The sequence below is a fragment of the Myotis davidii genome, unplaced genomic scaffold (assembly GCF_000327345.1).
Source record: "Myotis davidii unplaced genomic scaffold, ASM32734v1 scaffold142, whole genome shotgun sequence".
Classification (NCBI taxonomy): domain Eukaryota; kingdom Metazoa; phylum Chordata; class Mammalia; order Chiroptera; family Vespertilionidae; genus Myotis; species Myotis davidii.
The window spans coordinates 2079252-2106842 of record NW_006294400.1 but is presented as its reverse complement, the minus strand read 5'-3'; the positions used below and the strand labels follow the sequence as shown (position 1 = coordinate 2106842).

General features: G+C 44.9%; 1 protein-coding gene across 7 annotated transcripts in view; it reads left to right on the top strand.

Moving 5' to 3' along the window:
• The window catches only part of RALGPS1 (Ral GEF with PH domain and SH3 binding motif 1), a 221240-nt gene that overhangs the window by 29878 nt on the left and 163771 nt on the right, over positions 1-27591 (top strand). For all 7 annotated transcript variants that reach the window (XR_435916.2, XM_006768548.2, XM_006768544.2 and 4 more), the window contains exons 3-4: positions 560-667; positions 13068-13118. Coding sequence is in view for 6 of the 7 variants with exons in the window: in XM_006768548.2 (XP_006768611.1) it covers positions 560-667; positions 13068-13118 (159 nt within the window). In the remaining variant the exon portion in view is untranslated. The remainder of the gene's footprint in view (positions 1-559; positions 668-13067; positions 13119-27591) is intronic.

Sequence of the window (27591 nt, the reverse complement as noted above, 5' to 3'; positions counted from 1 at the left end):
GGCCAATGCATGAAATAAGCCTTAAGAACTCGGTTAGCATTTTGTGTAACAATTTCCTGCAATGAACTCAAGTAGAAAAAAAATAAAAAGGTAAAACCAGGTAATGTCTGAAAGATATAACGAAACAGGTGATCTCCTCAGGCCTCCTAAGATGGGAAGGCTGGTTCCCTCTGAAGGAAGAGTGGGCTGTATTTTTGACCCCACTGCCACATAGCCAGCTGGAAGCAGGTGGGGTGCAGTGATCTGGGATCAGGTAGATACAAAACCAGGTTCTCTTTCTGGCTCTTCACTTTCCTAGCTGAGCTACCTTGGAGAAGTAACATTGCCTCTACTTCCTTCGCTGTAAAATGGGAATAGTAATAGTGTGCATTCAGAGATGTTAACATAATGCATATGAAGTGCTTAGCACCGTGCCTGCAACAGAGTGAAGCACTGAACACTACAAGCTTTTATCATAATGCAGTCTGTCACTCTTCGCCTCCTCAGTTCTGAGGTGTGGGAGGCAGTGACTCAAGTCAGCCAGACTGCTCAGGTGGCACATCTCTCCCGGTCCCCACAGGGCAGCAGCAGCTCAGACTCTCTGGAGGGCCAGAGCTGCGACTATGCCAGCAAGAGCTACGATGCCGTTGTCTTCGACGTCTTGAAAGTGACTCCCGAGGAGTTTGCTGTAAGTAACAAAACTGACATGGGTGCTGGGTCCACAAGTGGGTGCTAGAAGGGGTCACTGCTCAGGGCTTTTTGCTCTGGTTGGAGAAAACCCATATGCCCAACAATAGGGGATTGTTGAATAAAATATTCTTTATGAAATACCACACAGCATTAGACAGAGTGCCTTCAATCTAAAAACGAACTACCTTGGGAGGCATTCACAATATATGAAAAGGGGGGAACTTTCAAGAAAGGGAGGGCCCTGGCCGGTTTGGCCCAGTGGATAGAGCGTCAGCCTGCGGACTGAAGGGTCCCGGATTTGATTCCAGCCAAGGGCACATGCCCAGGTTGTAGGCTTGATCCCCAGTGGGGGGGGAGGGGGTGTGCAGGAGGCAGCCAATCAATGATTCTCTCTCATCATTGATGTTTCTGTCTCTCCCTTTCCCTTTTCCTCTGAAATCAATAAAAATATATATATTTTTTAAAAAGGGAGAGAGTGAAAAATGCAATTCATGTGGAATTTTTCAGCCCACATAGCACAATTCAGACACTCATTACTGAAGAAGGAGGTGTGGACAGGGCACACTTTGCTTCTAGTAACAGGTCAGCACTGGTTTTTGCCTGGGTATCACCTATCCCCGGTGCTGGCCACTGCCCAAGGGGCGTGTGGGAAGTCTAAGAGGCTAGAGAGAAAACTGGAATAACCAGGGAAAGGCCAGCACACACATGCGCAGACTAGCTGTGGTGTTTCTGGGCACAGGTGCTGGCCTTGTGTCTCAGGCACACAGATGGACACTAGGAATGGCCAATACTTGGATTGTGCATTGTACTCACCTATGTGCTTTTTGTTACTTCACAATTTATTTATTTATTTTTAAAATCTTTATTGTTGAGAATATTACAGATGTCCCTCTTTCTCCCCCCTGCCCCCCATTATCCCCCTCCACCTGGTCTTTGCCTACCCCAAGCCTTCACCACCCTACTGTCTGTGTCCATAGGTAAGATCTTTGGATAATCTCTTCCCACACTCCCTCCTCCCTTCCCTTTCAGATTCGTCAGTCTGTCTCATGATTTCATGCCCCTGTTTCTGTTTAATTCACCAGTTTATTTTGTTCATTAGATTTCTTGCTCGTTTATTTTGATTTTTAAATTTGATTGCGGTTAGATAGGTATTTGTTGCCATTTTATTGTTCATATTTTTATCTCTTCTTTTTATTCAATAATACTCTTCAACATTTCATATAATACTGGTTTGGTGGTAATGTACTCCTTTAGCTTTTTGTGTGTGTGTGAAACTCTTTATCTTCTAAATGAGAGCTTTGCTAGGTAATCTTGGTTGTAGTGATGAATCTTATTATTCATCACTTTTAATATTTCTTGTCACTTCCTTCTGGCCTGAATAGTTTCTGTTGAGAAATCAGCTGACAGTCTTATGGGCGTTCCCTTATAGGTAACTAGCTGCCTTTCTCTTGCTACTTTTAAGATTCTCTCTTTGTCTTTAGTCCTTGGCATTTTAATTATGCTGTGGTCCTCTTTGAGTTCCTCTTGTTTGGGACTCTCTGTGCTTCCTGGACTTGTAAGTCAATTTCTTTCACCAGGGAAGGGAAGTTTTCTGTCATTATTTCTTCAAATAGGTTTTCAATTATCTTGCTCTCTCTCTCTTGGCACACCCATAATGCGAATTTTGGTATGCTTGAAGTTGTCCCAGAGGTTCCTTACAGCATCTTCATATTTTTGGATTCTTTTTTCTTTTTGTTCTTCTACTTGGGTGTTTTTCTCCCTCTTATTTCAAATTATTGATTTGATTCTCAGAATCCTCTACTGTTGAATCCCTGTATATTAGTCTTTATTTCAGTCAGTGTATGCTTAATTTCTGACTGGCCCTTTTCCATTTTTGGAGAGGCTTCTAGAAGATTCTTGAGTAACCTTATAACTATGATTTTGAACTCTATATCTAGTAGTTTGCTTTCACTTCCATGGAGATGCAAAGTCAGCCACTGCCTGGCGCCACACAGCAGAAGCTATAGAGAGATATGCAGATTCCTCCTCTTTGTTTGGGGTTTGAAAGTGCCCATATGAGGCCCAGCTGTGAAGCAAATCAGGCTGCTGCTGGTGCTGGGTCTTGGTCTTGGGGCTTTTACTGATATGTTTGAGAGTCCCTGACCCAGCTGCAGCTTGTTTGAGAGATTTTAGCCTGAACAAGGATAAGCCATTCATATGCAAAAGCTGCTGCACACAGTGTGGGTGGGGTTATAAATTGGATGAGGTGGGGTCTTAAGGAATCACCAGGGCAGAGCAAACGGAAATGGCTGCCAGTTAGCCCTGTGACCCGGGAGGTCCTAGCATATGAACAGTGATCCCTGCAAGCACCTCTGTCTGGAAGAAAGCCACCCCTGAGTTCCTGCCCCGATGCCAGACAGTCCAGTATCTCATATGTGTCTGAGTCCTCCAGAGCCACCTGGTGCTGAAGCTCAGAGGTATTGAATTTAAGTGTGTTGGTGCACCAGCCCCTTAAAAGGAACAGCTGGGTCTCCAGCAGCCTCTGTGTCTCTTAGTCACAATCCCCACTGGTTTTTACAGCCCATAGTTACAGGGACTTCTCTTCCTAGTTCTGGAACCATGGGCTGGGGGTCTGGTGTGGGGCTGGGACCCCTTGCTCCTCTTGGGCAGCTTCCACAAAGACGATCTCCCTCCCAATTAAAAAAGCGACACAGGTGGGTGTCAGACCATCCTGGTCCGCGCCTCTGCCCCTCCTACCAGTCTCGATGTGCTTTCTTTCTTCTTTACTTCTCTAGTTGTAGGACTTCCATTCAACCAGCTTTCCCCTAGGAGCACCTGGGAGAAATCTTCCCCTGAGTTCCTGTCCTGCTGCCAGACAATCCAGTATTTCCTCCTCATGTGTCTGTGTCCCCCAGAGCCTCACCCTGGTGCTGGAGCTCAGAGGAAGCAGGACCTTGTAAGTTCAGTTTGTGGTGCTGGCCTTTTAAGAGGACCAGCTGGGTCTCCAGCAGCCTCTGCATCACTGAGCCGCAATCCACACTGGTTTTTACAGTCTGTAGTTCTTACTGCCCATAGGGATTTCTTTTTCCAGCTCTGGGACCCTGGGAAAAGGTTATGGGGCTGGGACCCCTAGCTCATCCCAGCAGCCTCCGCAGAGATGATCTCCCTCCCGATTAAAAAAGTGGCACACATGGGTGCCGGACCAGTCCATTCTGCGCCTCCATGCCCCCTATTAGTCTCACTGTGCTTTCTTCTTTACTTCTCTAGTTGTAGGACTTCCATTCAGCCAGCTTTCCAGCAGTTCTGGATGATGGTTGTTCTGTATTTTAGTTGTAATTTTGATGTGGTTATGGGAGGCAGTGAGTATAGTTGTTTACCTATGCCACCATCTTCAAATCTCTCCCTTGTTGAATTTTTCAGTTGTATTTTGTTAGCTACATGAAAGGAATGAAGTAATAATGAGGTTTAAGATCCATTTACTGCTCTTCACTGTGAGGAATGGCAGAGAATTAGGTTACACATAGAATAGCATTGCCCAGAAGAACTTCGTGGTGAGATTCAGGCCTGATTTTCTAGTCTCAGCCTGAGAGTGTTTCTGGGCCTGCCCCTGGTCGATTTCCTGAGGGTGGGGGGCTGAGGGAGGGTGGTGGATGCTCTGATGGTGCGGTGCTAAAGCTTTGCTGCCCCTGCCAGATCCAGTGGGTCCTTAGCTTAGATGTGAAGCCAGGTCCCCTGGAATTTTTGGTCTCTGGGGAAGCATTGGAGTTGCCAGGTGTTGGAATGGAACCAGACCACCCGGCATTTTAGTTTTCTGTCAAGTATGAAAGAAAGAAAAGAGCGAGATACAAAAGTCCATTAAAAAATCATTTAAGTGATTTTGGAAGATGGTGATGACAATAACATAGTTTTTAATTCTTTGTGAATCCCCACATAGCAAACTCGGAAACCCATTAACAATATTTACAATAAACCTAGGTGACAAATTATCCCTATCAAACCCAAAACACAAGTGGCTGGGGATACACTATCACCAAGACCTGCAGAGTATCAACATCTGTGCTGGAGAAAGGAGAAGCAAGCATTGGGGCATTTGATAGGCTTGAGAAGAAGAGAACCCCAAAATTTTCAATAGGATTCCACTGGAAGGTTTGGCAGGTTAATGTGAGGACAGCAACTGAAATTGAGAGGGATTTTGAGCACCAAAATAATGGATGGGTGGAAGAGATCTGTGGACTGGCCCCTATAATCTCTTGAAACCAACCCATCAGGGCTCACTTCCAGGGCTCACTTCTCAGTGCCAAAGAGAAATTCAGTATGGGAGCAGAGTCAAAATAATCAGGATAGGGGAAGTTATGGTTAAGGGAAAAGAAATAAAATAAATAAATAAAGGTGTGTGTGTGTGTGTGTGTGTGTGTGTGTGTGTGAAATCGCAAAAAGCAACTGCATTTGTTTTGTTTGAACACTACATGAAAGCAACCAAAAGGAAAGCTATGTGAAATTAGAAGGCTACCCTGAACCATGTCTCCCTCTTAAAAGTTCTGGGAAACTAATTGTACATAAAAATAAGCAACAGGAGTCCTGACTGGTTTGGCTCAGTGGATAGAGCATCAGCCTGTGGACTTAAAGGTCCTAGGTTCGATTCTGGTCAAGGGCATGTACCTTGGTTGCGGGCACATCCCCAGTCGGGGGTGTGCAGGAGGCAGCTGATAGATGTTTCTCTCTCATCAATGTTTCTGACTCTCTATCTCTCTCCCTTCCTCTCTGTAAGAAATCAATAAAATATATTTTAAAAAAAGCAACAGGAAATGATTGCTGTCAAATCTTTCAATTATTATAAGAAAACAAACAAACAGTGAGGACAGAGTTCTTATAGATAAAGAAAGAATGCCAGAAAGACATGCCACAGAGCAAATGAAAACTGTAATTCTCTATTTTTAAAGGAGCTAAGTGACCTTAGGATCATGTGGTAAGCCTTAAACAGCATAAATCTGAAACAGAAAAAATTCAGGAATGAGGTGACAGAACTTAGGAAAGAAGTGAAAACTAAAAAATGATTTTGGAAATGAAAGTTGAACTAGAAGAAACACAAGAGTAAATAAACCCAACAGAGTGCCTTAAGGCGGGAGAAATTTTAAGATAAAAATAAATGAAGAAAGAGATAATAAGACTGAGAAAAAGTGACAAACATTGATGATAGGCAAAGAAGATCCAACATATAGATAATAGAAATCTCTGAAAGGGGAGAATAAAAAGGCAACAGAACTGAACAGACACTTAAACTATAATGTCAGAAAACTTTCACAAAATAAAAAGATAAGATTCAAAATTACATATTGAAGGAGCACACAATGAAGATGACAATGTTAACCCAGAATGGTCAATACCATAGACATATCCTTGGTAAACTGCTGGATATTAAAGGAAAAGAAAATCCTTAGGGCATTTAGACAAAACAGCAAATGGCTTAGAAGAAAAATAAGATTAGATTACCATCAGTCTTTTTGACAGAAACACTTTTTGCCAAAAGAAAGTAGAATAACAAATAAATCAAGGAAAGAAAAAAATGTGAGCCAAAGATTTTATATCCAGCAAAACCTTCAAGTATAAAGGACACTGATAGCCCTGGCCAGTGTGGCTGAGTTGGTTGGGCATCTTCCCATCCACCAGGAGGTTGCTGGTTCAATTCCTGGTCAGGGCATATGCCCCGGTTGCTGGCTCAATCCCCGGTAAGGGATGTGCAAGAAGCAGCCAATCAGTGTTGCACTCTCACATTGATGTTTCTCTCTCTCCCTCTCCCTTCTTCTCTCTCTAAAAATATCAATACACTATTCTTAAAAAAAATAAAGGACACTGATAAACTATTATGAACATGAAAGGCCTCAGAGAATGTTATTCCTGTGAGCTCTTCTTGAGGAATCTACTAGAGAACAAGCCGCAAACAATGAAAACAAAGAAACACCACTCTAAAGACTGATGGAGAGCAGTAAATACTTACAGTGGTGTTAAGACTAAATGAGGATTAAAAGGGAGAGGGTATAGTATATAATGACTGTATGCCCACATAATAAACATAATGTGACCATTATAATATAAACTATAAAAATGGAGGAGAATGGAGAGAAACATGCAAAATTTCATAACTCTTTTCAGTAATTATACTGATAGTGGTACCATAAGTGTTGTTTTTCATTGTGTGTATAATATAGGATAAAGTAAATGAATAATTATGGGATACTGTAATCCTCTATATCCTATGTCCTTGGGACCAGGATTTTTGATATGGAAGAAAAGAGATACAGAAGTAGTACAGAAGAAGTAAGTTAGGGGAAAAAGTGTTCTGAATTTGAATTTGAAATATCAGTATGAATTCCAGATTGTGGTATTGAAATATTATCACTGAAAGACTCCAGGGCTTCCTGGATAACTGGTTGATTCCAAGTCTAGGACAGGAAATGTTCAAGATAAGCCTGGTATATCTTTCCAATACCAGTGAGGAAGCTATCAAGCACTACTAGGGTCATGTCAAAGGACTTAGGAGCCAGCTAGGGGAAGCTCCCACTGCCCAATGATGGGACAGTTTGAGCTTTAAAAGGATAATAATTGCAATTGATTGAAACCCATCAAGCAATAGATCATCATTGGATGATGATAGGCAACCAATTTATTATCTTAGAAACAGAAATATAAGGATAGAACCCAGTCTTTAAAAAAATTTTTTTTTATTGATTTTAGAGAGGAAGGGAGAGGGAGAGAGAGAGAGAGACACATCAATGATGAGAGAGAATCATTGATTGGCTGCCTCCTGCACACCCCAAACTGGGCATCAGCTTGCAACCTAGGCATATGCCCTGACTGGGAATCTAACCATGACTTCCAGGTTCATAGGTTGATGCTCAACCACTGAACCACTCAGGCTGGGCCCAATCTTTGTCCTGCCTTTTACCTTTGAATTGTCCTAGGTAACCAAATAGTAGATGAGAGAAAATTTCTTTGTATTAAATTATTTCAGTTAATGAAGGGAGGAAAATGATAGAATTAGAATATCATCATTGTATGACCCCAATGAATTAATAGATCTAAGCATTGAACATCAGCCACTAACATCACAAAAAGAGAGTAATTATGTGCCTCCTGATAAAACCACTCAGCACCACTTCCAGTCCTGCCATGGAATCCAACCTGGGTCTGATCAAGTCTCTAGTTCCAGCTGCCACTTGCAGGAAATTCCAAAGACAGAGGAATATGTTGGCCTGCTCCATGGGGAACTGTGTAGGTCAAATGGCCTGGATTCTTCAGCAGATACATTATATGGAACAAAGAGGTAGAGAGAATAGATGTAAATTAAAAGGAATTTAAAAATATGCATCAGCCTGGCCAGTGTTGCTCAGTGGTTGAACCTTGATCCAGAAACCAGGAGGTCACAGGTTTGATTCCAGGTCAGGGCACATGCTGGGGATGTGGGCTCGGTCCCCAGTAGGGACTGTGCAGGAAGCAGCTGATCAGTGATGCGCCTCTCTGTCTATCTCTCTGTCCCTCTTCCTTCTTCTCTCTCTAAAAATTACTAAAAGTATATAAAAAGTTCATCAAAGTTTTAAAAAGACACCATGATGCCTTGGTATACACATACTTGGGTGATAAAATTATAAAGAAACATCCTGCCAGTTCTCCCTGATAGAGTTAACTTGATCTGTGGGAGAGATTTCCAAGGCCCTCTGAGCTCTCAGCTCAAATCTGTTTTCACAAGGCCTTTCTGTTCCCTGGGATGGCAGGATTGATCCAATGTCAGGAGCGCTTGGCCAGCAATCTCTGTGGGTCTGGCAGGAGAGATGCCAGAATAGGGATTACTTTTGACGGTAGGGAGGGACTTGTGATTGAGACAAGGCACATGGAGGAACTCTGAGGTGACTTTTTAAAAAATTGTGTTGAACTATATGTAACATAAAATTGACCATCGTAACTATTTTAAGTGTATAGGTCAGTGTTGTTAAGTACATTCACATTATTGTGCAGCCAATCTCTAGAACTGTACTCATCTTGCAGAACTCTGTACCCATTAAATAACTCTCCATGCCCTGCTACCCCCAACACCATTCTACTTTCTGTCTCTATGTATTTGATGACTCTGGGGACTTCATATAAGTGGAATCATACTGTCTTTTTGTGACTGGCTTATTTCACTTGCATAATGTCCTTGAGGTTCAACCATCTTGTGGCAGGTGTCAGAATTTCCTTTCTAAGCTGAATAAGATTCCATCATGTGTATATACCACATTTTTTTGTCCATTCATCTATAGTTTGGGGTGGCTATTTCTTGACCTGAGTGGTGATTACAGGGTGTTCATCTATAATAAGTCATAACACCATGCATTTGTTTAGTGTGGTTTTCTGTAAATGTGTGTTACTTTATAATAAAAAGTGTTAAAATTATTTAAAAGGTCCTCATTTTTTACTGGGGACACGCTACAGGTCGATCTCAGTCCTTTTACTCCCCAGTGGATGAAAGCACAGCAAAAAGCATTGCTGGGACTTGTCTTCATCGTCAGTTGGTCATGGGCATCCTTCTAGGTCAACATGTATGGATCCAGTTCTCTATTTTTAATAGCTGCATGATACTCCGGAGTCTGGATATACCATTTTTTTTTTCAACAAGCCCCTTTTGGTGGCCTTTTAGACTATTTCCAGATTTTTGTTACTAAAAATAATGGTGCAATAAACATCTATATGTATATCTGTATCTAAACGTAGATCTCTATGTAAAGTTTCCTTACACACTAGTACTTTTTTTTCTGTAGGCATAGAGATTCTTGTGTCAACAGTATGCTTATTTCTCCTTTTAGGAGATAATATCGAAATGCAGTGAATGATCCTGGATCAAGACAAAACTGCTATAACAAACAGTATTGAGATAATTAGCGAATTTTGAATGTGGACTATATATTAGATAATGTTGTACCAATGATAAATTTCCTGAATGTAATAAGTTTAACATGTAAGAGGGTCATCTTGTTCTTGGGAAACAACACACTGAAGGGTGTAGGAGTGAAAAGTCATAGTATTTTCATGTTACTCCCAAATGGTTCAGAAAAATGTTCGTGTGTAATTACTAGGTACATACATAGAGATGAAGCACATGAGGCAAAATGTTAATAATTAGTTAAGCTAGGTGAAAGGTTATAGAGTTCTTATTATTCTGGAAACTTTTTTGTAAGTTTGACATTAAAAAAAAGGTTAAACTCTTTATGAGTTACTGCCAGATTACTTTCCAAAAAGAACAAACAGAGTAGCTCATAGTCCATCAGTCTCGATGGCACTGGTGGGTGACAAATGGTGTCTTCCTGTTTGATTTGCATTTCCTTGACTCCAGTTCTAACACTGCCAGATGGGTGCTTCCTGTGGCTCTGGGAGGAGAAGCCGGAATGTCTTTGGAGCGGATTACTTTTTGTTCTGTGAGCCCTCCTACTTAGGTATTGGGAGAGTGAGCTAAATGCAAATTTAAAGAGATCTTCTATAAGACAGACCACTGGTTGCCAATGGCTTTTCTTGGGTTCATTTATTTGGGAGTAGAACACCTTAAACTAGGGGTCTAGTTGGGAAGAGAGGATTCAGTCAGCCACTGTTGGAGGGGAGAAACACTACAATTAACATATGCAAAACCTTTTTTTTTTCTTTTTGGCTAGGTAGCTTTCATTTATCCATATAATAACATCTTTTTCTTTAGGGCCACATTGTAAAGTGGCCATATAGGCCCCTCCATTCTGAAGGATTCATATCTACCGAAATGTTTTGAGATACGTGGAGACTGGCCACTTCCCTAAAAGGCTGGATTTTTAGGAGGAAGGAAGAGATGGGAGAAAGGGTTAGGATTAAAGAATGCCAAGTGACTAGCTTAATTGGACATCCTGTGTTGAGGTTTTATTCCCCCAAATAAGGAGAAGCCAATAGGATGCTTGTTCAGGAGTGTTCTCATCGGTCCAGGCATGTGCTCCTCACTACCTCGGGTTTGCCGCTTGGAACTGAGTCTCATTGTCTTGTGTGTCTGTGGGGGCTGTGCCACATCCCCAGGAGATACCCTTTCTCTCCAGGAAGCCAGGGCCCTTCCTTAGGGAGGGCTGAGAGCTCCCACCCTTACCCACACCCTCCCTTTTTGGTAAAACTGCCTGCCTTGAGGTGTTCAAACTTCCGGGGAAGGGCTGCTCAACCAGCAACCTTTTTCACAGGTGGTTGGCCTTGGAGTAAAATGACACGAAATATATAATTGGGTAGTTTTACCTATGTATTGAGATAGTCTTGCTCTGGACACTGCATCTTTTTTGGTTGGAGTTGAGAGAATAGAAACGGGAGAGATTCTCCTGAAAACCCTCAGATTGTGTCTTTGGGACCAGCCAGTCTATTCTAAGTCTGGTGACCTCTGTTGACCTAGTTTGTTTAGAATAAAACACTTGAATACATATTCTGATTTACAGCCTGAGCAGGAATCAGAATATTCAAAACTTGGACCATCCAAAAAAATATATGAAATGTAAAGTCACTCTTCTAATAAATCATATGGAAATGCAGTAGCAAACCCTAGAACTGATGGCAGGATGCAGAGGAAGTTTTCTCATTTTCACATTAGCAGACTTCTGGTTCTTTTCCTAAATGACATCGCAAACATCCTGCCGGTTCTCCCGGATAGGGAGTTAACTTGATCTGCGGGAGAGATTTCCAAGGCCCTCTGAGCTCTCAGCTCAAATCTGGTTTCACAAGGCCTTTCTGTTCCCTGGGATGGCAGAATTAATTCAAGGTCAGGAGCATTTGGCCAACAATCTCCGTGGGTCTGGCAGAAGAGATGCCAGTCTATTTGCACTGCCTAGGTCAGACACACAGGCCTATAGGCCCCAGGGCTTAGTAGTCACTGGGCACCCAGATTATGAGGGCCAGATCCACGCGTGCTGGGGTCCCATGCCTCCTTGCCCCTGGTGGTGGACCGAGAGGCGGAGGAGGGTGGATTCCGAGTGCTTCATTCCCATCCACTGTCTCTGCCGCGCTTCCATCAGTGACAGCATTTCTGTGCACATGGAGGGCACTAGCCTTTTGGGGGACAAAGAGGCTGTCCACCGAAACTACCTGCTTATTTCCTTCTCCTGCTCAGAGATGTTCTCTCTGTGTGTGTAATATATGTATAGATTCTCTATATATACACACAACCACACCCACATCCATATCCTCTCCCTACCCCCCACCCCCCACATACGTATATAGAGAGTACCTGTCAGGTGCCAGGCATTCTGCATCTTTTGTCTTAGATTTTCACAAAGATCCTATAAGATAGGGATTATTGTTCCTGTTTTCTAGATGTGGCATCTGAGACTGGGAGAATTGTCAGGTGTCAAACAGAATATTGCTGTTAAGCAGTGGTAACCAAACGTGTACCCAAGCCCCGCTGAGCCCTGAGCCCATGTTTATTCCACAGCATCACGTCCTCCCAGATGACTAGATGACCTGTGTTTGGTGGACAGGGTGTCCTCTTGCACTAGGAGGCATCCAAAGGCCTCAGCTCTCCTCCCTGGGCTGTCATAGAGGCATCTGTTAGCTGACACCTGGCAGCCCATGAGACACAGGAGATAGGTAGGTCATGTGCAGTCAGCTCAGCCGTGCCTTGGCCTATAGCATTGTCAGCAGCAATGCCTCTCTTCCTGTTGCACAGTGAGAACAGCCTTTTAACCAGACCTGTGTTTTCTGTGCTGACAACATAGTGCTTCTCAAGCTAGTTGTGGTGAAGGACCAATTTTTTTCATTTCCAAGCTACAGAAGACTAATACTTAAAAAATATAATAAGAGTATCACGGCAAATTACTATAAAAATTTCCCAATGCTTGCTCTTAAATTCTGTAGTTATCTCATATACTGTGGGCCGTGGAATAAACAGCCTGTGGTCCACACTGGCCTGTGGAGGCATCTCGAGTGTCACTCTACCATATGATTTTGAGGAGGCTTAGACTTCAGAAGAAATTTCTGTAAGCCACAGTTTTCTTTTAAATTTAGAGTAATAATGTCTCTGTTTAGCATTCTAATTTTTAATATTGTCAACTTTTTACAATTACAAAAGTAATTCATGCTTGAAAAAAATAAACTTAAATTATACAAAAATATCCAAACCAAAAAATGTTTCCTTTTCTCTCAGTCCCAACCTCCAAACTACTATTACCATTGCTGAAGTTGGACGTTTGTCTCACATTCAAGAAGAAGGGTGTGGATCAAGATTTATGACGAGGGAAGGGACGGGAAAGGCATTTTAAAAATTTGTCTGTTTTCTACTCTGTCTTGATTTTTATTCAAGGGGGAGATTATAACCTTTAAGAGTGTTATTACTCTGTATAGATTCAAAGGAACACGACAGTTACTTTATGTTTTCTAACACCCATTCTCTTTTGTTGCAGAGCCAGATCACATTAATGGACATCCCTGTGTTCAAAGCCATCCAGCCGGAGGTCTGTACCTTGTCCTTCCTACTGTTCCAACAACCACATTAGAGTGATTCATTTTATCCCTTTCTCTCTTGAAGTATCTAAATGCATGTGAACATTCTAAGCCTCATTGAAGGGAGCATCCAGAAACTGCATTCTCGATGGTGCTCATTCTTTGAGACAGGTGTTTGGGTTCCCCAGAGAATGGCACCATGTCTGGTCCTCTCTGGCAGGGCTGCGGCATTGGTGTCCACGGCCTCCATGCCCGAGTCAGGTCTTGGCCCACTAATGACTTTTCCTGCGGGTAAGGGTCACTGTCCGGATGTGTGGGGGAACGTTTTTCTAGAGAGGTTTCTTTTTGTTGATCCCAAATTCTGGTGGTTGCCTTGTATCTGATTTTGAAACCAGTTGCTACAGCAAAACACTGTTTACATTAAATTGTAATGTACATTTGTAGTAACAGCATAGTTAATAAAGAGAAAAAAGTTGACTTTAAAACGTTGATTTAAAAACTACTGGAAATGCTTAGTAGTTGACAATGAGGCTTTATAGTTATTTTAGTCAGGGTTCTTCTTTTGTTAACAACTAATAGAAATGCATGTCAAAGTAGCTGTGAGAGGCAGAAGAGGACTTTATTACAGGGATGAGGGGCATTTTACAGAATGGGCATGGAGTTCAGGCAGCCTGGAGAGCCAACCAGGACACAGACCACGCTGCTTCTTGCCTCAGCTTTTCCCTCTGCTTCTCTCTTCTGCCTTCACTCCTGTTGGCTGATGTGGTCCAACCCGGCCTCCCCACAGGGCCCATGTTTACATGATCTCCCCTGCAGCCATCCTCCACACTGAGACCAGCAACTCTCAGTCCAGCCCAGCTGAGTCACATGTCTAGTGCGGGTGCTGTGACCAAGGTCAGGAGCACAGGGCCAAGTCCTGCAAGCACAACTGAGCTGAGGGGACCCAGCCTGGTGAGTGGGGTGCAGTTTCAGAGGAGGAGTATTGGTGGAGAGATATGTCAAAAGGTGTCTGCTGCAACCAAAAGGTGTCTACTGTGAATTCCAGAACACTCTTACTGTGCCCTTCTTACAGTATGGTAGCTGTAAAGATGGAGAAAAATAGCATTTTAATGCAAAGTCAGACCACAGATCCAGGCCTCCTGGGAGCTGATATCTAACCTATTATAGATTAGGAGGAAACTTGCATGTTAGCTGTGATCAGCATTTATGTGAAGAACTGTCAGTGATCTGTATTATTTATGTGTGTGCGTGTGCACACCCATTGTGCTCATTAGGTTTGGGGAGCTGAGCTATGTTTGCTTTTTTTGAATTGGCTGACATCCAGTCTTCTTCTGTTGTTTTTTTTCTAATGTGGCGTTATCTATTCTTTCTAACTAAAAAAATATATAACTGAAACAACTCGCTACCTCTTGGAGCCTTTGGGGGAATAGTTGTTTAATGGTCACCTTAGTTCTCAGCTGGAGCTACTTCTGATCCTGTTCTCTGCTTAGCTTTGGTCTGAGTGGCTTAGACATTTGGATCGTTATTCTCTGTCTTGAGCACTGAGCAGGGCAGCCCCACCTGCTGTGAACCCTGAACCTGAGACCATGTGCCGGAGGCTGGGGTCGCTGTTCTGGCTGATTGCAGGAGGGAAGGGCCGGGAGTTCAGAGGCACAGCCAGCAGCAGACTTTTCCCCAGGGCACTGCAGTTTGGTTTTTTCCTTTTTAAATAAGTTAAATGATTTCAGAGAGGAAGGGAGAGGGAGAGAGAGAGAGAAACATCAATGAGGAGAGAGAATCATTGATTGCCTGCCTCCTGCATGCTCTTCACTGGGGATGGAGCCTGCAACCCAGGCATGTGCCCTTAACTGGAATTGAACCCAGGACCCTTCAGTCCACAGGCCGACGCTCTATCCACTAAGTCAAACCAGCTAGGGCTACAGTTTGGAAGGTACCTCATCCAGGGCATATCTGATTTCAAGTTGAGACAAGACATTAAGGTGGAGATGTTTTGCTTTCAAGATTTAGCTTGGAGCAGTGGTTCTCAATTGTGGCTGCACATCAGAGTCACCTGGGCAGCCTCTGAAACATGGGTGCCCAGACTCGCCTAGACCACTAAATCTGAATCGCTGGGTCAGGCTCCAGAACCCAGTGGGCCCTGTTTTGCACAAAGTTCTGGTGCCGAGTGGGGATTAAGAACGAATTGCTTTGAGGTATTTGGAGAAGCCCCAAACTTGAATGTTTTGGATCTATGAGATGTTAGCTAAAAATGGAAGCATTTGCTTCTCATTGTCATTGTCAACATTGCAATTAAAAGGAGGGCTCTGGGAGCTGCTTTACTGTTTTCATTTTTGTTAGCAGACTGAAAACTGGGATTTTCCCCCTTAAAGATGGCTGCCACATTGTGGCTGGACCATCTTAGATTTGGAAGGACATGAATAGTGGACAATGTTAAGTTTGTTGTAGGCAAGACTTTCTAGGAAGCAGAAGCCAGCATCTGAGAGCAAGATGGGCACTGTGAGTGACCCAGACTCCCAGAGGATCAGGAACCTTGGACTGGTGCCTCCACCCTGGCCACACATGAGAATCGGTTGGGGAGCTCTGTAAAAATACAGATGCCAGACCCCGTCCTTGGAGATTCTGATTCCATGGGGTTGGAGTGGGTGGGGAATCTGCGTTTCAATCAGTGACAGTCAGTATGCTTTTTGATGCAAAAATTGATCTGTCTTTAACCAATGGGAGCCCTTTCATGTCACCTCCTATGTCAACATGATCCCTTCATTTTTGATAACTTCTTTGCTCTGTGGCACAATGAGATATTCTAATGTGATGTTGTACACTTCCCACTGAAGACCTAGATTCAGGCATTCCTCAGGGTGCTGGTTTCTTTAGTGGAGAGTAATATTCATTGGTGAGAAGATAGTCATTGTTACTGGGTTGCTGTTGCTTTTAGGTCTTTTCGGTGGACAGGGTTAGGAAATACTTATTTTTTGAAAGAAAAATCATGAGATTGTAATTAGGGCAGGTGGTGGTATTTTTCCACAATTCTTCCTTCCCTCCTCATCCTTGTCATAACTTCTCTGTGAGTGTGTATATGTCCTTAATGTATAGGTTTTGGGCTTGGCCCTGTGACTTAGGCACAAGTAATGCAAGGGGTAAGCTGAAGTGGTTGGAGGCATGGCACGTTTCCACCAGCCCTCTTGGAATTTCTGTTCTCCGTGGTGTACTGTCAGCTATTGCTCGCTTACTCGGAATCCCAAACCCAAAGCCTGCATTCCAGCCCAACCTGGCACAGTCCAGGGGAACCCAGCAGAAATCAGTTGAGTTGAAGTCATTCTACAGACCTTTGAGCATGAAATAAGTAGTGTTGCCGTAAGCCTCTGAGAGTTGAGGGCTCTGTGTTTATACCACATTATCTTGTAGAAACATGACCAGTACAATGTTGATCTTTCCACTTCCAATCTAACATTACAGAGTTGGAAATTTCCTTCCCTTGATTTTTAAAATATATTTTTATTGATTTCAGAGAGAGGAAAGGAAAGGGAGAGAGAAATTGATATATTAGTGTTGAGAGAGAATCATTGATTGGTTGCCTCTTGCACACCCCACACCAGGAATTGAGTCCACAACCCAGGCATGTGCCCTGACTGGGAATCGAACCGTGACCTTCTGGTTCATAGGTTGATGTTCAACCACTGAGCCACGCTGGCTGGGCACTTCCCTTGATTTTTATATGTTATCTTTTACACTGATAATTTTGGTTCTTAATAACATTAAACAATTACATTTTTGTATCATATATAAAACTTGAAGCCCGGTGCACAAAAATTTGTGCACTGGCAAGGGCGGGGGAGTCCTTCAGCCCAACCTGTGCCCTCTCACAGTCTGGGACCCCTCGGGAGATAATCACCTGCCTGCTTAGGCCCGCTCCCCTGGTGGCAGATGGCATGCCCAATCCCAAGGTGTCTGCCCCGTCTTCCCTGGTCACAGATGGCAGGCCCGGATCCCACGCTGGGTCAGGCAGCCGCTCAGATCATGCTACCGCCCCCTCTCCCCCCCTGCCCTGGGCTGCATGCGGCTGGGGATCTTGCTGCTGCCTGCCCTGCCCGCCCCGCCCCACACAACACAAGCCCGGATCCTGCACTGGGGCAGGGCAGGCGGCAGCTGGGGATCGTGCTGCTGCCATCCCCAGGCGGGGCGGCGCAGCGGGATCTGCCTGAAGTATGCAAATTAGCCACCATCTTTGTTGGTGGTTAATTTGCATATCACGCTGATTAGCCAATGGGGGTGTAGCAAAGGTACGGTCAATTACCATGTTTGTCTATTCTTAGATAGGATAGTTTTCAAATAACTATCATTGTTACTATTAACCAGTAGACTACTGTTAAAGCTTAACACTTCTTTGCAATTCCATTTGTCTTTAGTTCCTCTTCATATCTCCTCTCCCTCCAAGCCTACCACTGACACACCCAGGCGGGCCTCCCTCTTTACTCCCCCCAGAGTCTTTGGAAGCACCAGGGCAGAAAAGGAGGGCTATGCCCCCTTGGTTCTGGAGATCTGCCTCCTGAGACCCTGTTGTAATCCTGGCGCCTGGAACAGGGCTGATAGTAAATATTTGTTGAATGAGTGGAGAGTGGCTGAAGGACTGGATGAGAGAAGTGCTGTAGCAGAACACTCTCTGGGGCCTGTTGCCAGGGGGCGCGTCCCAATTAAGGGAGCATTCTTACCAGGGTGCCTGTTTTGTGGTGTCACCACTTTCCCCAAAGCCAGGGTTTCGCCTGGTGAGCTCAGCCTTTGAAGATTCAAATTTCCAAATGCTGATGAGAACTGAGTAGAACTGTGGCTTCTGCTCCTTTCTGCAGGGGGGACCGCAGAGCATCATCCCAGGCTTAGAGGAAGCCAGGCAGACGGTGAGTTCAGGATTGGCAGGGAGCAGGGAAAATGGAAGTTAGCAAATGTGGAGCCACGACTGCCCTGCTCCCTGGTGACTCTAACAAGTGAAAATTTTATCAAAGATTGGCGTGCTAACGTAGATACAACTTGCAGTATAATAGCTCACAGCTGTGTTTAACTTATAAGGTGTGGCCTAGAACCCTAACCCTGCGGTGGCGGATTGGGTTGCAGGGGCTGGGCAGGTTCCTGGCCATTGGGGGGACGGGGGTGGGGGTGGGGACTCATTGTAAAAGACGGCTTTCCAAGGGGTCTGGGTGACAGCAGCCTTGCGAGAAGGTACATTTTCAGGGCGGCATTTTGTTCCCACCAGCATTCTCTACCAAATAAATCTGTCTGTCATTATGCCCAACTCCCAGAATACGGAACTGAAGGTCCAACAGTTTCTCAGAAGCCAGTTTAAATGTCAGAACTGGTTTTGTCATTAGTTTCCACGTGGAGCAGCATCAAGGGGGAACGGCTGTTCTTAGAATGTGCTGAAAAGGAGCATGGTGTGTGCGCTGCTCAGTCCAGGGTCCTGGCCAAGCCGCGCTGCGGGCCCGCTCACACTGCGCAGTGTGCTTAAGGGAAGGACACGATCTGACAAAGCTGGGTTTGCTCCCGGCCTCGCCCTTTCCAGCTCAGTTACTGCTCATTCTCTTTGTGCTTCGATTTCCTCATGTATAAGATGGGGAAAATCATAGTTTTCACCTCACAGTGGGCATGTGAGAGCCAAGGTCAGTGCCTGCATGCAGTGTCCCCAGGAACCTGTGCCTGTCAGTCCTCGCAGCACAAGTTCCCATGGGCTCTGTGTATTAGGACAAGGTCGTGCTCAGCAGAACCTTCAGGTTGCCTGTGTGGGAGCTGTGGCCCAGAACAGGGGACGCTTTCAGCAGCACAGAGATTAAGAGCATTGAATTTGGAACCCTTCAGACCCGAGTTCACACGCTGACTGGGCCCCTGGACGGCAGGGAGGCTGGGGTCCAATGAAGATGTGCATCATGGTGCGCGGAGGACCTGTGGACATTGAAGGAAACCTGCTCTGCCTTGGAGTCGGGACATTGGCATGGAGCCTTGAAGGCTGCAAGCGATCTTATCTTGTGGGTGATTTGGAGAATGGGATGGGAGCAGGAAGGGCATTTCAAGCAGAATGAATCACTCATTGAAAAAGCAGATAATCTATTGAGCAAAACTAAACATGACTTTTGGTGCTGGTGTCTGGGAAGAAGAAAAGCTGAGCCTGCCATTGTCTTGGTTCTCTGTTCCTCAAGGGCATCGCTGCCCGGGATGTTGGCATACCCAGGGCTTGCCCGAAGTCAGTGTGTTATTTCTTCCAGCTGGCACTGGCACTGGCACTGGGGGCGCGTAGGGTCACAGAGGCCCACGAATGGGTATCTAGTGGGTCCGAGTGTGATGCAAACGAGCTGCAGTGGGTACCAAAGTCAGTGAGGTGGGAAGCTGCTCTGTGGGCCTCTGCTTTTCCATTCTTCTCACTGCCCCCGCCAGCATTGCTCCATCCCCACCGCCAGGCTTCCCGTGGTCACACCAACCTTCACGCTCTCCCTCACACATCTCATTCTCTGCTGTGCTACCTGCTGGAGAGACACAGACACATAGAAAGGGTCACTGGCACCATCCAACCAGAGTGAGGGCAGAATGGTTACAGACAGGAGACAAGAAGTACTGGGGGCCTGCACGGAGAGTGCGGGGAGTAGGTATGGGCAGGAAGCAGAGCTTTACTTCTACGTTAGCCTTGGGGATTTGCTGAGGAATTTCAAAAGGGGAGTGACATGACAGATTGGTATTTTAGGAAATTTATTCTAACCACCGGAGTGAGGCAGAACCAACTGGAGACAGGGAGACTGGTCAGCAGGCTTTGCAGTAGTCTGTGTGAGGCAAGGGTTGTAGTAACAGAGAGAGGGGAGGGCCTGGTGCTAAACTGGTTATGGGGCTGCTGTGGAGCCGAGACGAGGGGAGACAGGAGAGAAAGCAGTGGACTGTGCATTCGGGGAGCAGAAAGAAGAGCGGAGGTCAAGAAGGAGGCAGAGAAAGTGGCCCAGGGATAGGAGAGGCCTAGGGAAGTAGCCTGGAAGTCAAGCAGGTGGTCAGCAGTGTTTTACCTGGGGGAGGGAGAGGGCTGATGGCCTGAAAGACGCAAAAGGGCTGCGGAACCAGAAGCCAAGCAGTGGGCAAAGCAAAGATTTGATTAGGAGTTGGGAACAGAGAGGGAGGCCGGGAGGTCATGGGGGGAGCAGTAGTTCCAAGTTCAGGGTCTTGGGGGCAGAGTACTGGTGACTGTGCTTGAAGGGGTGATGGCTGTGGCATGTTGGTGGATGAAGGTCTTTCTGGGAGGAGGTTGAGGTGCTGGGAGCCGTCCCTGGAGATGACAGCAGATGGGAGAAGAGAAGATGATGACCCAGAGCTAAAGGCATAAGGACATCCTAGGGTTGAGAGCTGACAGCAATGTGGAGGGAGATGGAGGTGCCAGGAAATAGTTTGTGCTTCCCCAGAGGAAAGCTATGGACCTGGACTAGGAGCCTCATGAGATGCGGGACCAGAGGTCACCACTACCTGCCACCTGAGTTAAGGCACAGGCTGGGTGCTCAGTGTTAGTGGAAGGCAGTCAAGGGGTGGTCTGGGGCGTGCTGTCCTCTCTCTCCTCCTTACTGTGGCCCTAAGAACCTGGCATTAAAGGAAAAGGCAGAACCTAAATGTTTTGGGACATTATCCAGATAGAACTCATGTCCCTGTGGGGCACTCAGAGCTTGAGACCCCAAGGGCTGGCCTGCAGGATGAAAACTCCTGGGGAAGTACACAGTTCCCCTGGGCTGCATGACACATTCGTTTAGGAAAACACTGCCTCTGGGTTCAGAAACCTGACCCTCTGGCCTTTTGTCTGGATGCTGTTTGCCTCTCTGAAGAAGCGGGCATTCCACAAGGCCGAGGTCAGTGTTGGACTCTGGACAAACCCTGTGTGTCTTTGCTGCTCCCTGGAATCTCCGTGCTGGGCCTGGGAGAAGGGAAGAGCTTTGCCAGCAGGGAGATCGATTTCGCTGACATCATTAAAACCCACTCTCAGGTCACATGCTGGGCAATTTTCTCAGACCATTTCCCTGCCCTGCCCTAGCCTGGCCTAAGCTATTGCCACCTCTTCAGTTACATCTCCCGAGGGTCAGTCCCGCCCCCAACCCCCTCTTCCATCCAGAGACGTCTTTCTACAGCCAGAGTCTGACTGCTTCCGGGTCCCACCAGGCACCCTCTGAGGCTCCCCACTGTTCCGAGGATGCAAACCTATTGGCCAGGCCCTGCAGGGTGGCCAGCAACAGCCCTCCTGGCCTCCCGGGCCACAGCACATATCACACTGCCGCTCTCTGAAGCCTGACTGCTTCCCTCCCATCTGCACCTTCCCACCTGCTGTGCCTTCACCTGGAATGCTCTTCTCTCACCTCTCACAGAGACTCCTTGACTCCTTGCCCCTCAAGAGAAGAAATCAGCAGCTTAGCTCCAGGGTAGCGCAGGTTCCCTGCTTGTTCGCTCCCACCTCACCATCCATGACTTCTTACGCGTAGCGCTTTTCACCATTGTGCTGAGATGTCATGACTTTGGAAAGTTTGCATAATTCTTGTGTCAAGTTTGTCTCGCAACTAGATTATAAACTTCATTTACACGAGGATCATGGCAGTACTGTTCACCCCATAGCCTGTGGCCCAGTGCAGTGCCTGATGTTTGTTCAGTACATTTAGGATGTAGTAGTAGGAGGAATAGTAACAATAATAATATTGAATTCTCTTGACTTCTATCTTATATGCCTCCCTCTATTAAAAACCCCCCACCTGAATGAGGTGGTAGGGGCATGGCCCAGATGTCCTCTTGTTGGGCCCGGCATGGGTGGGTGATGGCTCCTGGCCTAATGCTGGTCAGTAGGTGCTGATGTTGGCACCGGAAGCCTGAGCAGCTGTCTCTTTCATCTGTTACTGCTCTGAGTTTGCATTTGTCATTTGCTTCTCATTTCCTAGTAATTGCTGTGTTCATTGTGACACCTTCTTGTGACAGTGGAAGCAAAGTGGGAAAGGGCTTCCCACTGCTCCACTCATGATGGAGACGGAGGTTGGAGTCCCTCTCTGCGAGGAGGGTGGGGAGAGCGGGCTGGGGCAGGAGTTGGTCTGGCTGCACACATAGGCCAGCAGCAGGTTTGATCCAACGAAACTAACTTTGCAACTTCCAGACTCATTTTTTTCTCCCTTCTTGAGTGTGGATATGACATTAGTTCTGGTTAGAAACCAAATTTCCTTTTAAATGAATTAATAACACAAGACAGAACCTTTGGTGAACAGCTGTTTTTATCCATGGGGACTTGGCGCCTGGTTGTGATTTCGTCTGCAAGGAAAACAGGGTTCGTTGGGCTCTGATGGCGGGAGCAACAGCAGGATTCCAGGCAGTTTGGAGTGAGTAATGGGAGGATCACAGGCTTCAGAGGCAGGAAGGTCTGCATTTGCAACCTGGCTCTGTTGCTCTCTAGCTGTGGGATCCTGGCAGGTTCCTTCACCTCCCAGTGCCTGCATTTACTTATCTGTGAAATGGAAATGATACCCTCTCCTAGTGCTGTGATGCTTAAAGGAGATTGCACAGGCAGATGAGGTGGCCTGCCATGGCAGAAACTCACAAGTTATTTCTTCTCTTTTGAGGAAGTCAGGGATGTATTAGGGGGAAAGCAAGGGCGGCGCTCTTAAGTCAAATGTATAAGGGCCCTGGGGAAGACCTTGCCTGTCACTGCTGTGTCCCTTACTTCAACCACAGAGTCTGGCACAATGTAGGATCAATGCTTGCCAGTACTTGCCAATACTTGTTGAATGAATGAGAGGCAGATAGAAAAGTATTTCTTTCTGTATGGCCTCAAGCTTAAGGGCTTGGGCTCTGGAGAAGGCTTGTATCTGTGTGATCTAGGTCTGGCTGCATACAGGTCTCAGTTTCCATGTATGTAAAATGGAGGTGATAATATGACTGCCTCCAAGAATTGGGCATGAGGACTGAATGAGATATTTTAAATTTTTTCTTTGAGGTATAACTGACATGTAACAAACCACACATAAATAAAGACAACAATTTGATGAGTTTGGCCGTATGTATATACCTGTGAAGCTTCATCGAATCAAGACAGTAAACATACCCATCACTCACAAAATGTTCTCATGCTCCTTGTGCTCCCTCCTCTCCAACTCCTTCCACTGTCTTGAAATCAGGTGGTCCTTAAATCATGTTCTATTCAAATGGTTTGGCTCTTCCTTCACGTTTCCATATGAATTTTATAATCAGCTTGTTAGTTGTACGACAAGCCAGATAGGCTGCTGATTATGGTTACATTGGATCTGTAGATCAATTTGGGGGAAATTGGCCTCTTGACAATACTGAGTCACTTCAACCATGAACACAGTGTATATCTTTATATATTTGGGTTTTCTTTAATTTATTTCAGTAATGTTATATAGTTTTCAGTATATAGTGTATATATTTTGTCAGATTTATTCCTATGTATTTTACTTTCTGTGCTGTTATAAATGTTATTTAAGTTAAATTCCACTTTCTCATCACTAGTTTATAGAAATATGACCTATTTTTAATTGACCTTGTATCCTACAACTTTGCTTAAATTCACTTATTCCACATTTTTTTTTAAGATTTTATAGGATTTTCTACATAGATGGTGATGTCTGTGTGAATAGTAACTATCTTCGTTCTTTCTTTTTACCTGATTAGTCTGGCTAAGTATATTGATGTTATTGATCTCAAAAAAAAGTTTTGGGTTTCATTATTATTTTATTGCTTTTCTGTTATCTAATCCATTGATTTCTGTATGTGTGTGTGTGTGTGTGTGTGTGTGTGTGTGTGTGTCCCCACAACCCAGGCATGTGCTCTTGACTGGAATTGAATCTGGGACCCTTCAGTCCGCAGGCCGACACTCTGTCTACTGAGCCAAACCAGCTAGGGCTCTGTTCATATTTTTAATTATTTCCTTTCTTCTGCTCACTTTGAGTTTAATTTGCTCTTCTAGTTTCTTGAAATGGAAGCTGAGGTCAATCATTTGAGACCTTTCTTCATTTCTAGTGCAGGCATCTAGTGCTAGATATTTCCTTCTAAGCATTGCTCCCCCTGCCCCATTTTTAGATTTTGGGACTTCATTTCCATCAGTTCAAAATGCTTTCTAGCCGAAACCGGTTTGGCTCAGTGGATAGAGCGTCGGCCTGCGGACTGAAGGGTCCCAGGTTCGATTCCGGTCAAGGACATGTATTTGGGTTGCGGGCACATCCCCAGTGGGGGATGTGCAGGAGGCGACTGGTCGATGTTTCTCTCTAATCAATAAAATATATTTAAAAAAACAAAAAAAAAAAACAAAAAAAACCAAAATGCTTTCTAGTTTTTCTTTGGATTTCTTTTTGACCCATGAATTATTTAGAAATGTGTTATTTAGTTTCCAAATATTTGGGGATTTACTAGGTATTTTATACTATTGATTTCTAATTCCATTGTGGTTAGAGAACATATTTTGTACAGTTTGAATTATTTTAAATTTATTGAGATTTGCGTTATGGCACAGAACATGGTCAATCTTGGTTAAGTTCTGAGTGAGCTTGAAAAAAATGTGTATTCTGCTGTTTTGCATACTGTTCTATAAATATAATTTAGGTCAAGTTGGTTAATAGTGTTATCAAAGTCATCTATATCCAAACTGATTTTTTTCTACCTATTTTTTCTTTTAACTATTGAGAGAAGAGGATTGAGAGAAGAAATCTCCCACTAGAATTGTAGATTTTTCCTTTAAGTTCTATCAGGTTTTGCTTCATGCATTTTGAAATTCTATTATTAGCTGTATAAACATTTATAATTGTTATGTCCTATTGAATTTACCATTTATTATTATGAAATGAACTGCCTTGTCCTTGGCAATATTCTTTGTGTGGAATCGACTTTGATAATATAGCCATCTTTCTTTTGATCAGTGCTAGCATGCGCTGTGGTCTGAATGATTGTGTGCCTCCTAAATTCATATGTGGAAATCCTAACTCCTACGGTGATGGTATTAGACATGGACCTTTGGGTGGTTAGGATATATGGTCTTTGAGTAGACTCCTCATAATTGAGATTAGTGACCTTATAAAAGAGAACAGCTCATTTCTTTTACCAAATGAGGACACAGTGAAAAGACGCTGTCTGCAAACCAGGAATTGGGCCCTTGGTAGACACTGATTCTACCAGCATCTTGATCTTGGACTTCCGAGCCTCCAGAACTGTGAGAAATAAATTTCTGTTGTTTACAAACCACTCCATTTATGGAATTTTTGTTACAGCAATTTGAATGGACTAAGATAGCATGATATATCTTTTTCATCCTGTTACTTTCAACCTATTTGTATCTTTGTGTTTAAAGTGGGTTTGTGGCAGGCAGCATATAGTTGACATCTGCATTTTCATCCACTCTAACAATTTCTGCCTTTTAATTGGGATGTATATTTAATGTGATTATTGACCTGGTTGGGTCTAACTCTATTCTTTGTTCCTCTTTTCCTCTTCTCCTGAGTTCTTTTACCCTCATGTGTATCTGTTTGTGTCTACACTGATCCCAGCTAAAGTCAGAAAATGTCAAATGAAAAGAGTGCAAGACTACTTTTGTTTTTGTTCTTTTTTGAATTATCACATTCATATCCATCTGTCTTCTTTTTTTATATATTTTTATTGATTTTAGAGAGGAAAGGAGAGGGGGAGAGAGAAATGTCAATAATGTGAGAGAATCATTGATCGGCTGCCTCCTGCATGCCCCCCACTGGGGATCAAGCCCACAACCCAGGCATGTGCGCTTGGCTGGAATCAAACCCGGGACCCCTCAGTCCACAGGCCAACGCTCTATCCATTGAGCCAAATCAGCTAGGCCTGTCTTCTTTTTTTAAATTAAATTTATTAAGGGTGGAGGGAGTCAATGGAATAAAAAGAGAGACATCTGTAATACTTTAAACAATAAAGATAAGAAATCTATACTAATAAAAGGGCAATATGCTAATTAGACCGGGAGACCTTCTGTATATCCTTCCGGACAAAGCCATGGTGGCAGGGCTGAGGCAGAGTTGGTTAGGGGCAATCAGGCCAGGAGGGGAAGGCAGTTGAGTGGTTAGGGGCGATCAGGCAGGCAGGCAGGATTGCGAGAGGGATGTCCGACTTCGGGCCTAAACCGGCAGTTGGACATCCCCTGAGGGGTCCCAGATTGGAGAGAGTGCAGGCCGGGTTGAGGGACACCCCCCCTCCTGTGCATGAATTTCATGTATTGGGCCACTAGTTTTAAAATAATTAATTTATTGGGATGACATTGGTTAATAAAATTATATAGGTTTCATGGTCCAGTGGTAGTACTCTTGTCAGTGATCACATGACACCTGAGAGGAAGAAGGGCACCCACCTCCCAAAGATTCATAGGGGAGAAGAGAATGCTCTGAGGAGAAGGCTTCCCTTGGAAAGGCTGGAACTTTCCCCAAATTTGGACTCACCCCAGCACAGAAACCTTGTTTTGAAATCCCCTCAGAGCTGCTTAGAGCACTGCCACATGAAAGAAGCCACTCTGCAGGGGAGAACTTGGTGAGGCCACGTAACTGGGACCTGACCCGGCTGAGTTACGGCGTGAGCAGAGGAAGGAGTTTAAAGCAGTTCCTGTGTCAAGTGATGTCATTTCTAGACCAGCCCCATCTTCTGGTATTTTGAAGTGGGTCATAGAAAGAGTCAGCAGCCACGCCATTTCTTTTGAAATTCATTGCACAAACTGCTCATAATGGTCTCGGTGCTCCAGCTCCTGCTGGCATCTGTTACCTGCATGTAGTCAGTCTTCAAGAGGGGTTCTTACATTGCAGACCCCTTTGGGAAACTTCCAAGTCTTCAGAATGGCAAACGGTTTCCTTGTCAAGCCAACTTCTGACTGAAAGGCATGTCAAGGCTGTCCGTGCGGATGAAGCTTCTGCTTTGTCTGGTAACACATCTGGGTTGGACGCTTTGATGAAGCAGGAGGGCCGGCCTGCCACCGTGGCTGGGGCCTTCTGTGGCCGCGTGCATTGCTGTCAGAGGCGGCTGTGGTCCCAGAGCCTGCAGTCTCGGCGGAGCTGGGCCTGAGCTGCCACCTTCTCCGGAGGCTTTGCTGTGAACTGGAGCGGCGCAGCACGCTGCTTCTGCGCCCAGTTCCCGGCTCTCCAAGGACAAGTCTTGAGGTACTTGCCTGAACTTCAGACTGAAGTCCTACTTTTTTTTTCTTTGAAAGTAAAGCAAAACACACAAAACAGAGAAAGAGGAATTCATTCATGGCTTGGCTTACTTACCAGCTATTTTTGGCCATGTGAATGAGGTAAATCTTTCAACTCACCATTATAGATGGTTCTGAAAAATGGGCGGTTTTGGCCTTGTTGCCTCCTGAGGAGCCTGGGCTGGACAAGGTGGTAAACTTTGTGCCGCTGGAGGAAATATTTTTGTAGCCGGGAGTGGCGGAGTTGTGCTGAGTCTCAGCAGCAGGAACCTGGAGATACGTAGAAGCCCTGCCCTTCTCTCTGG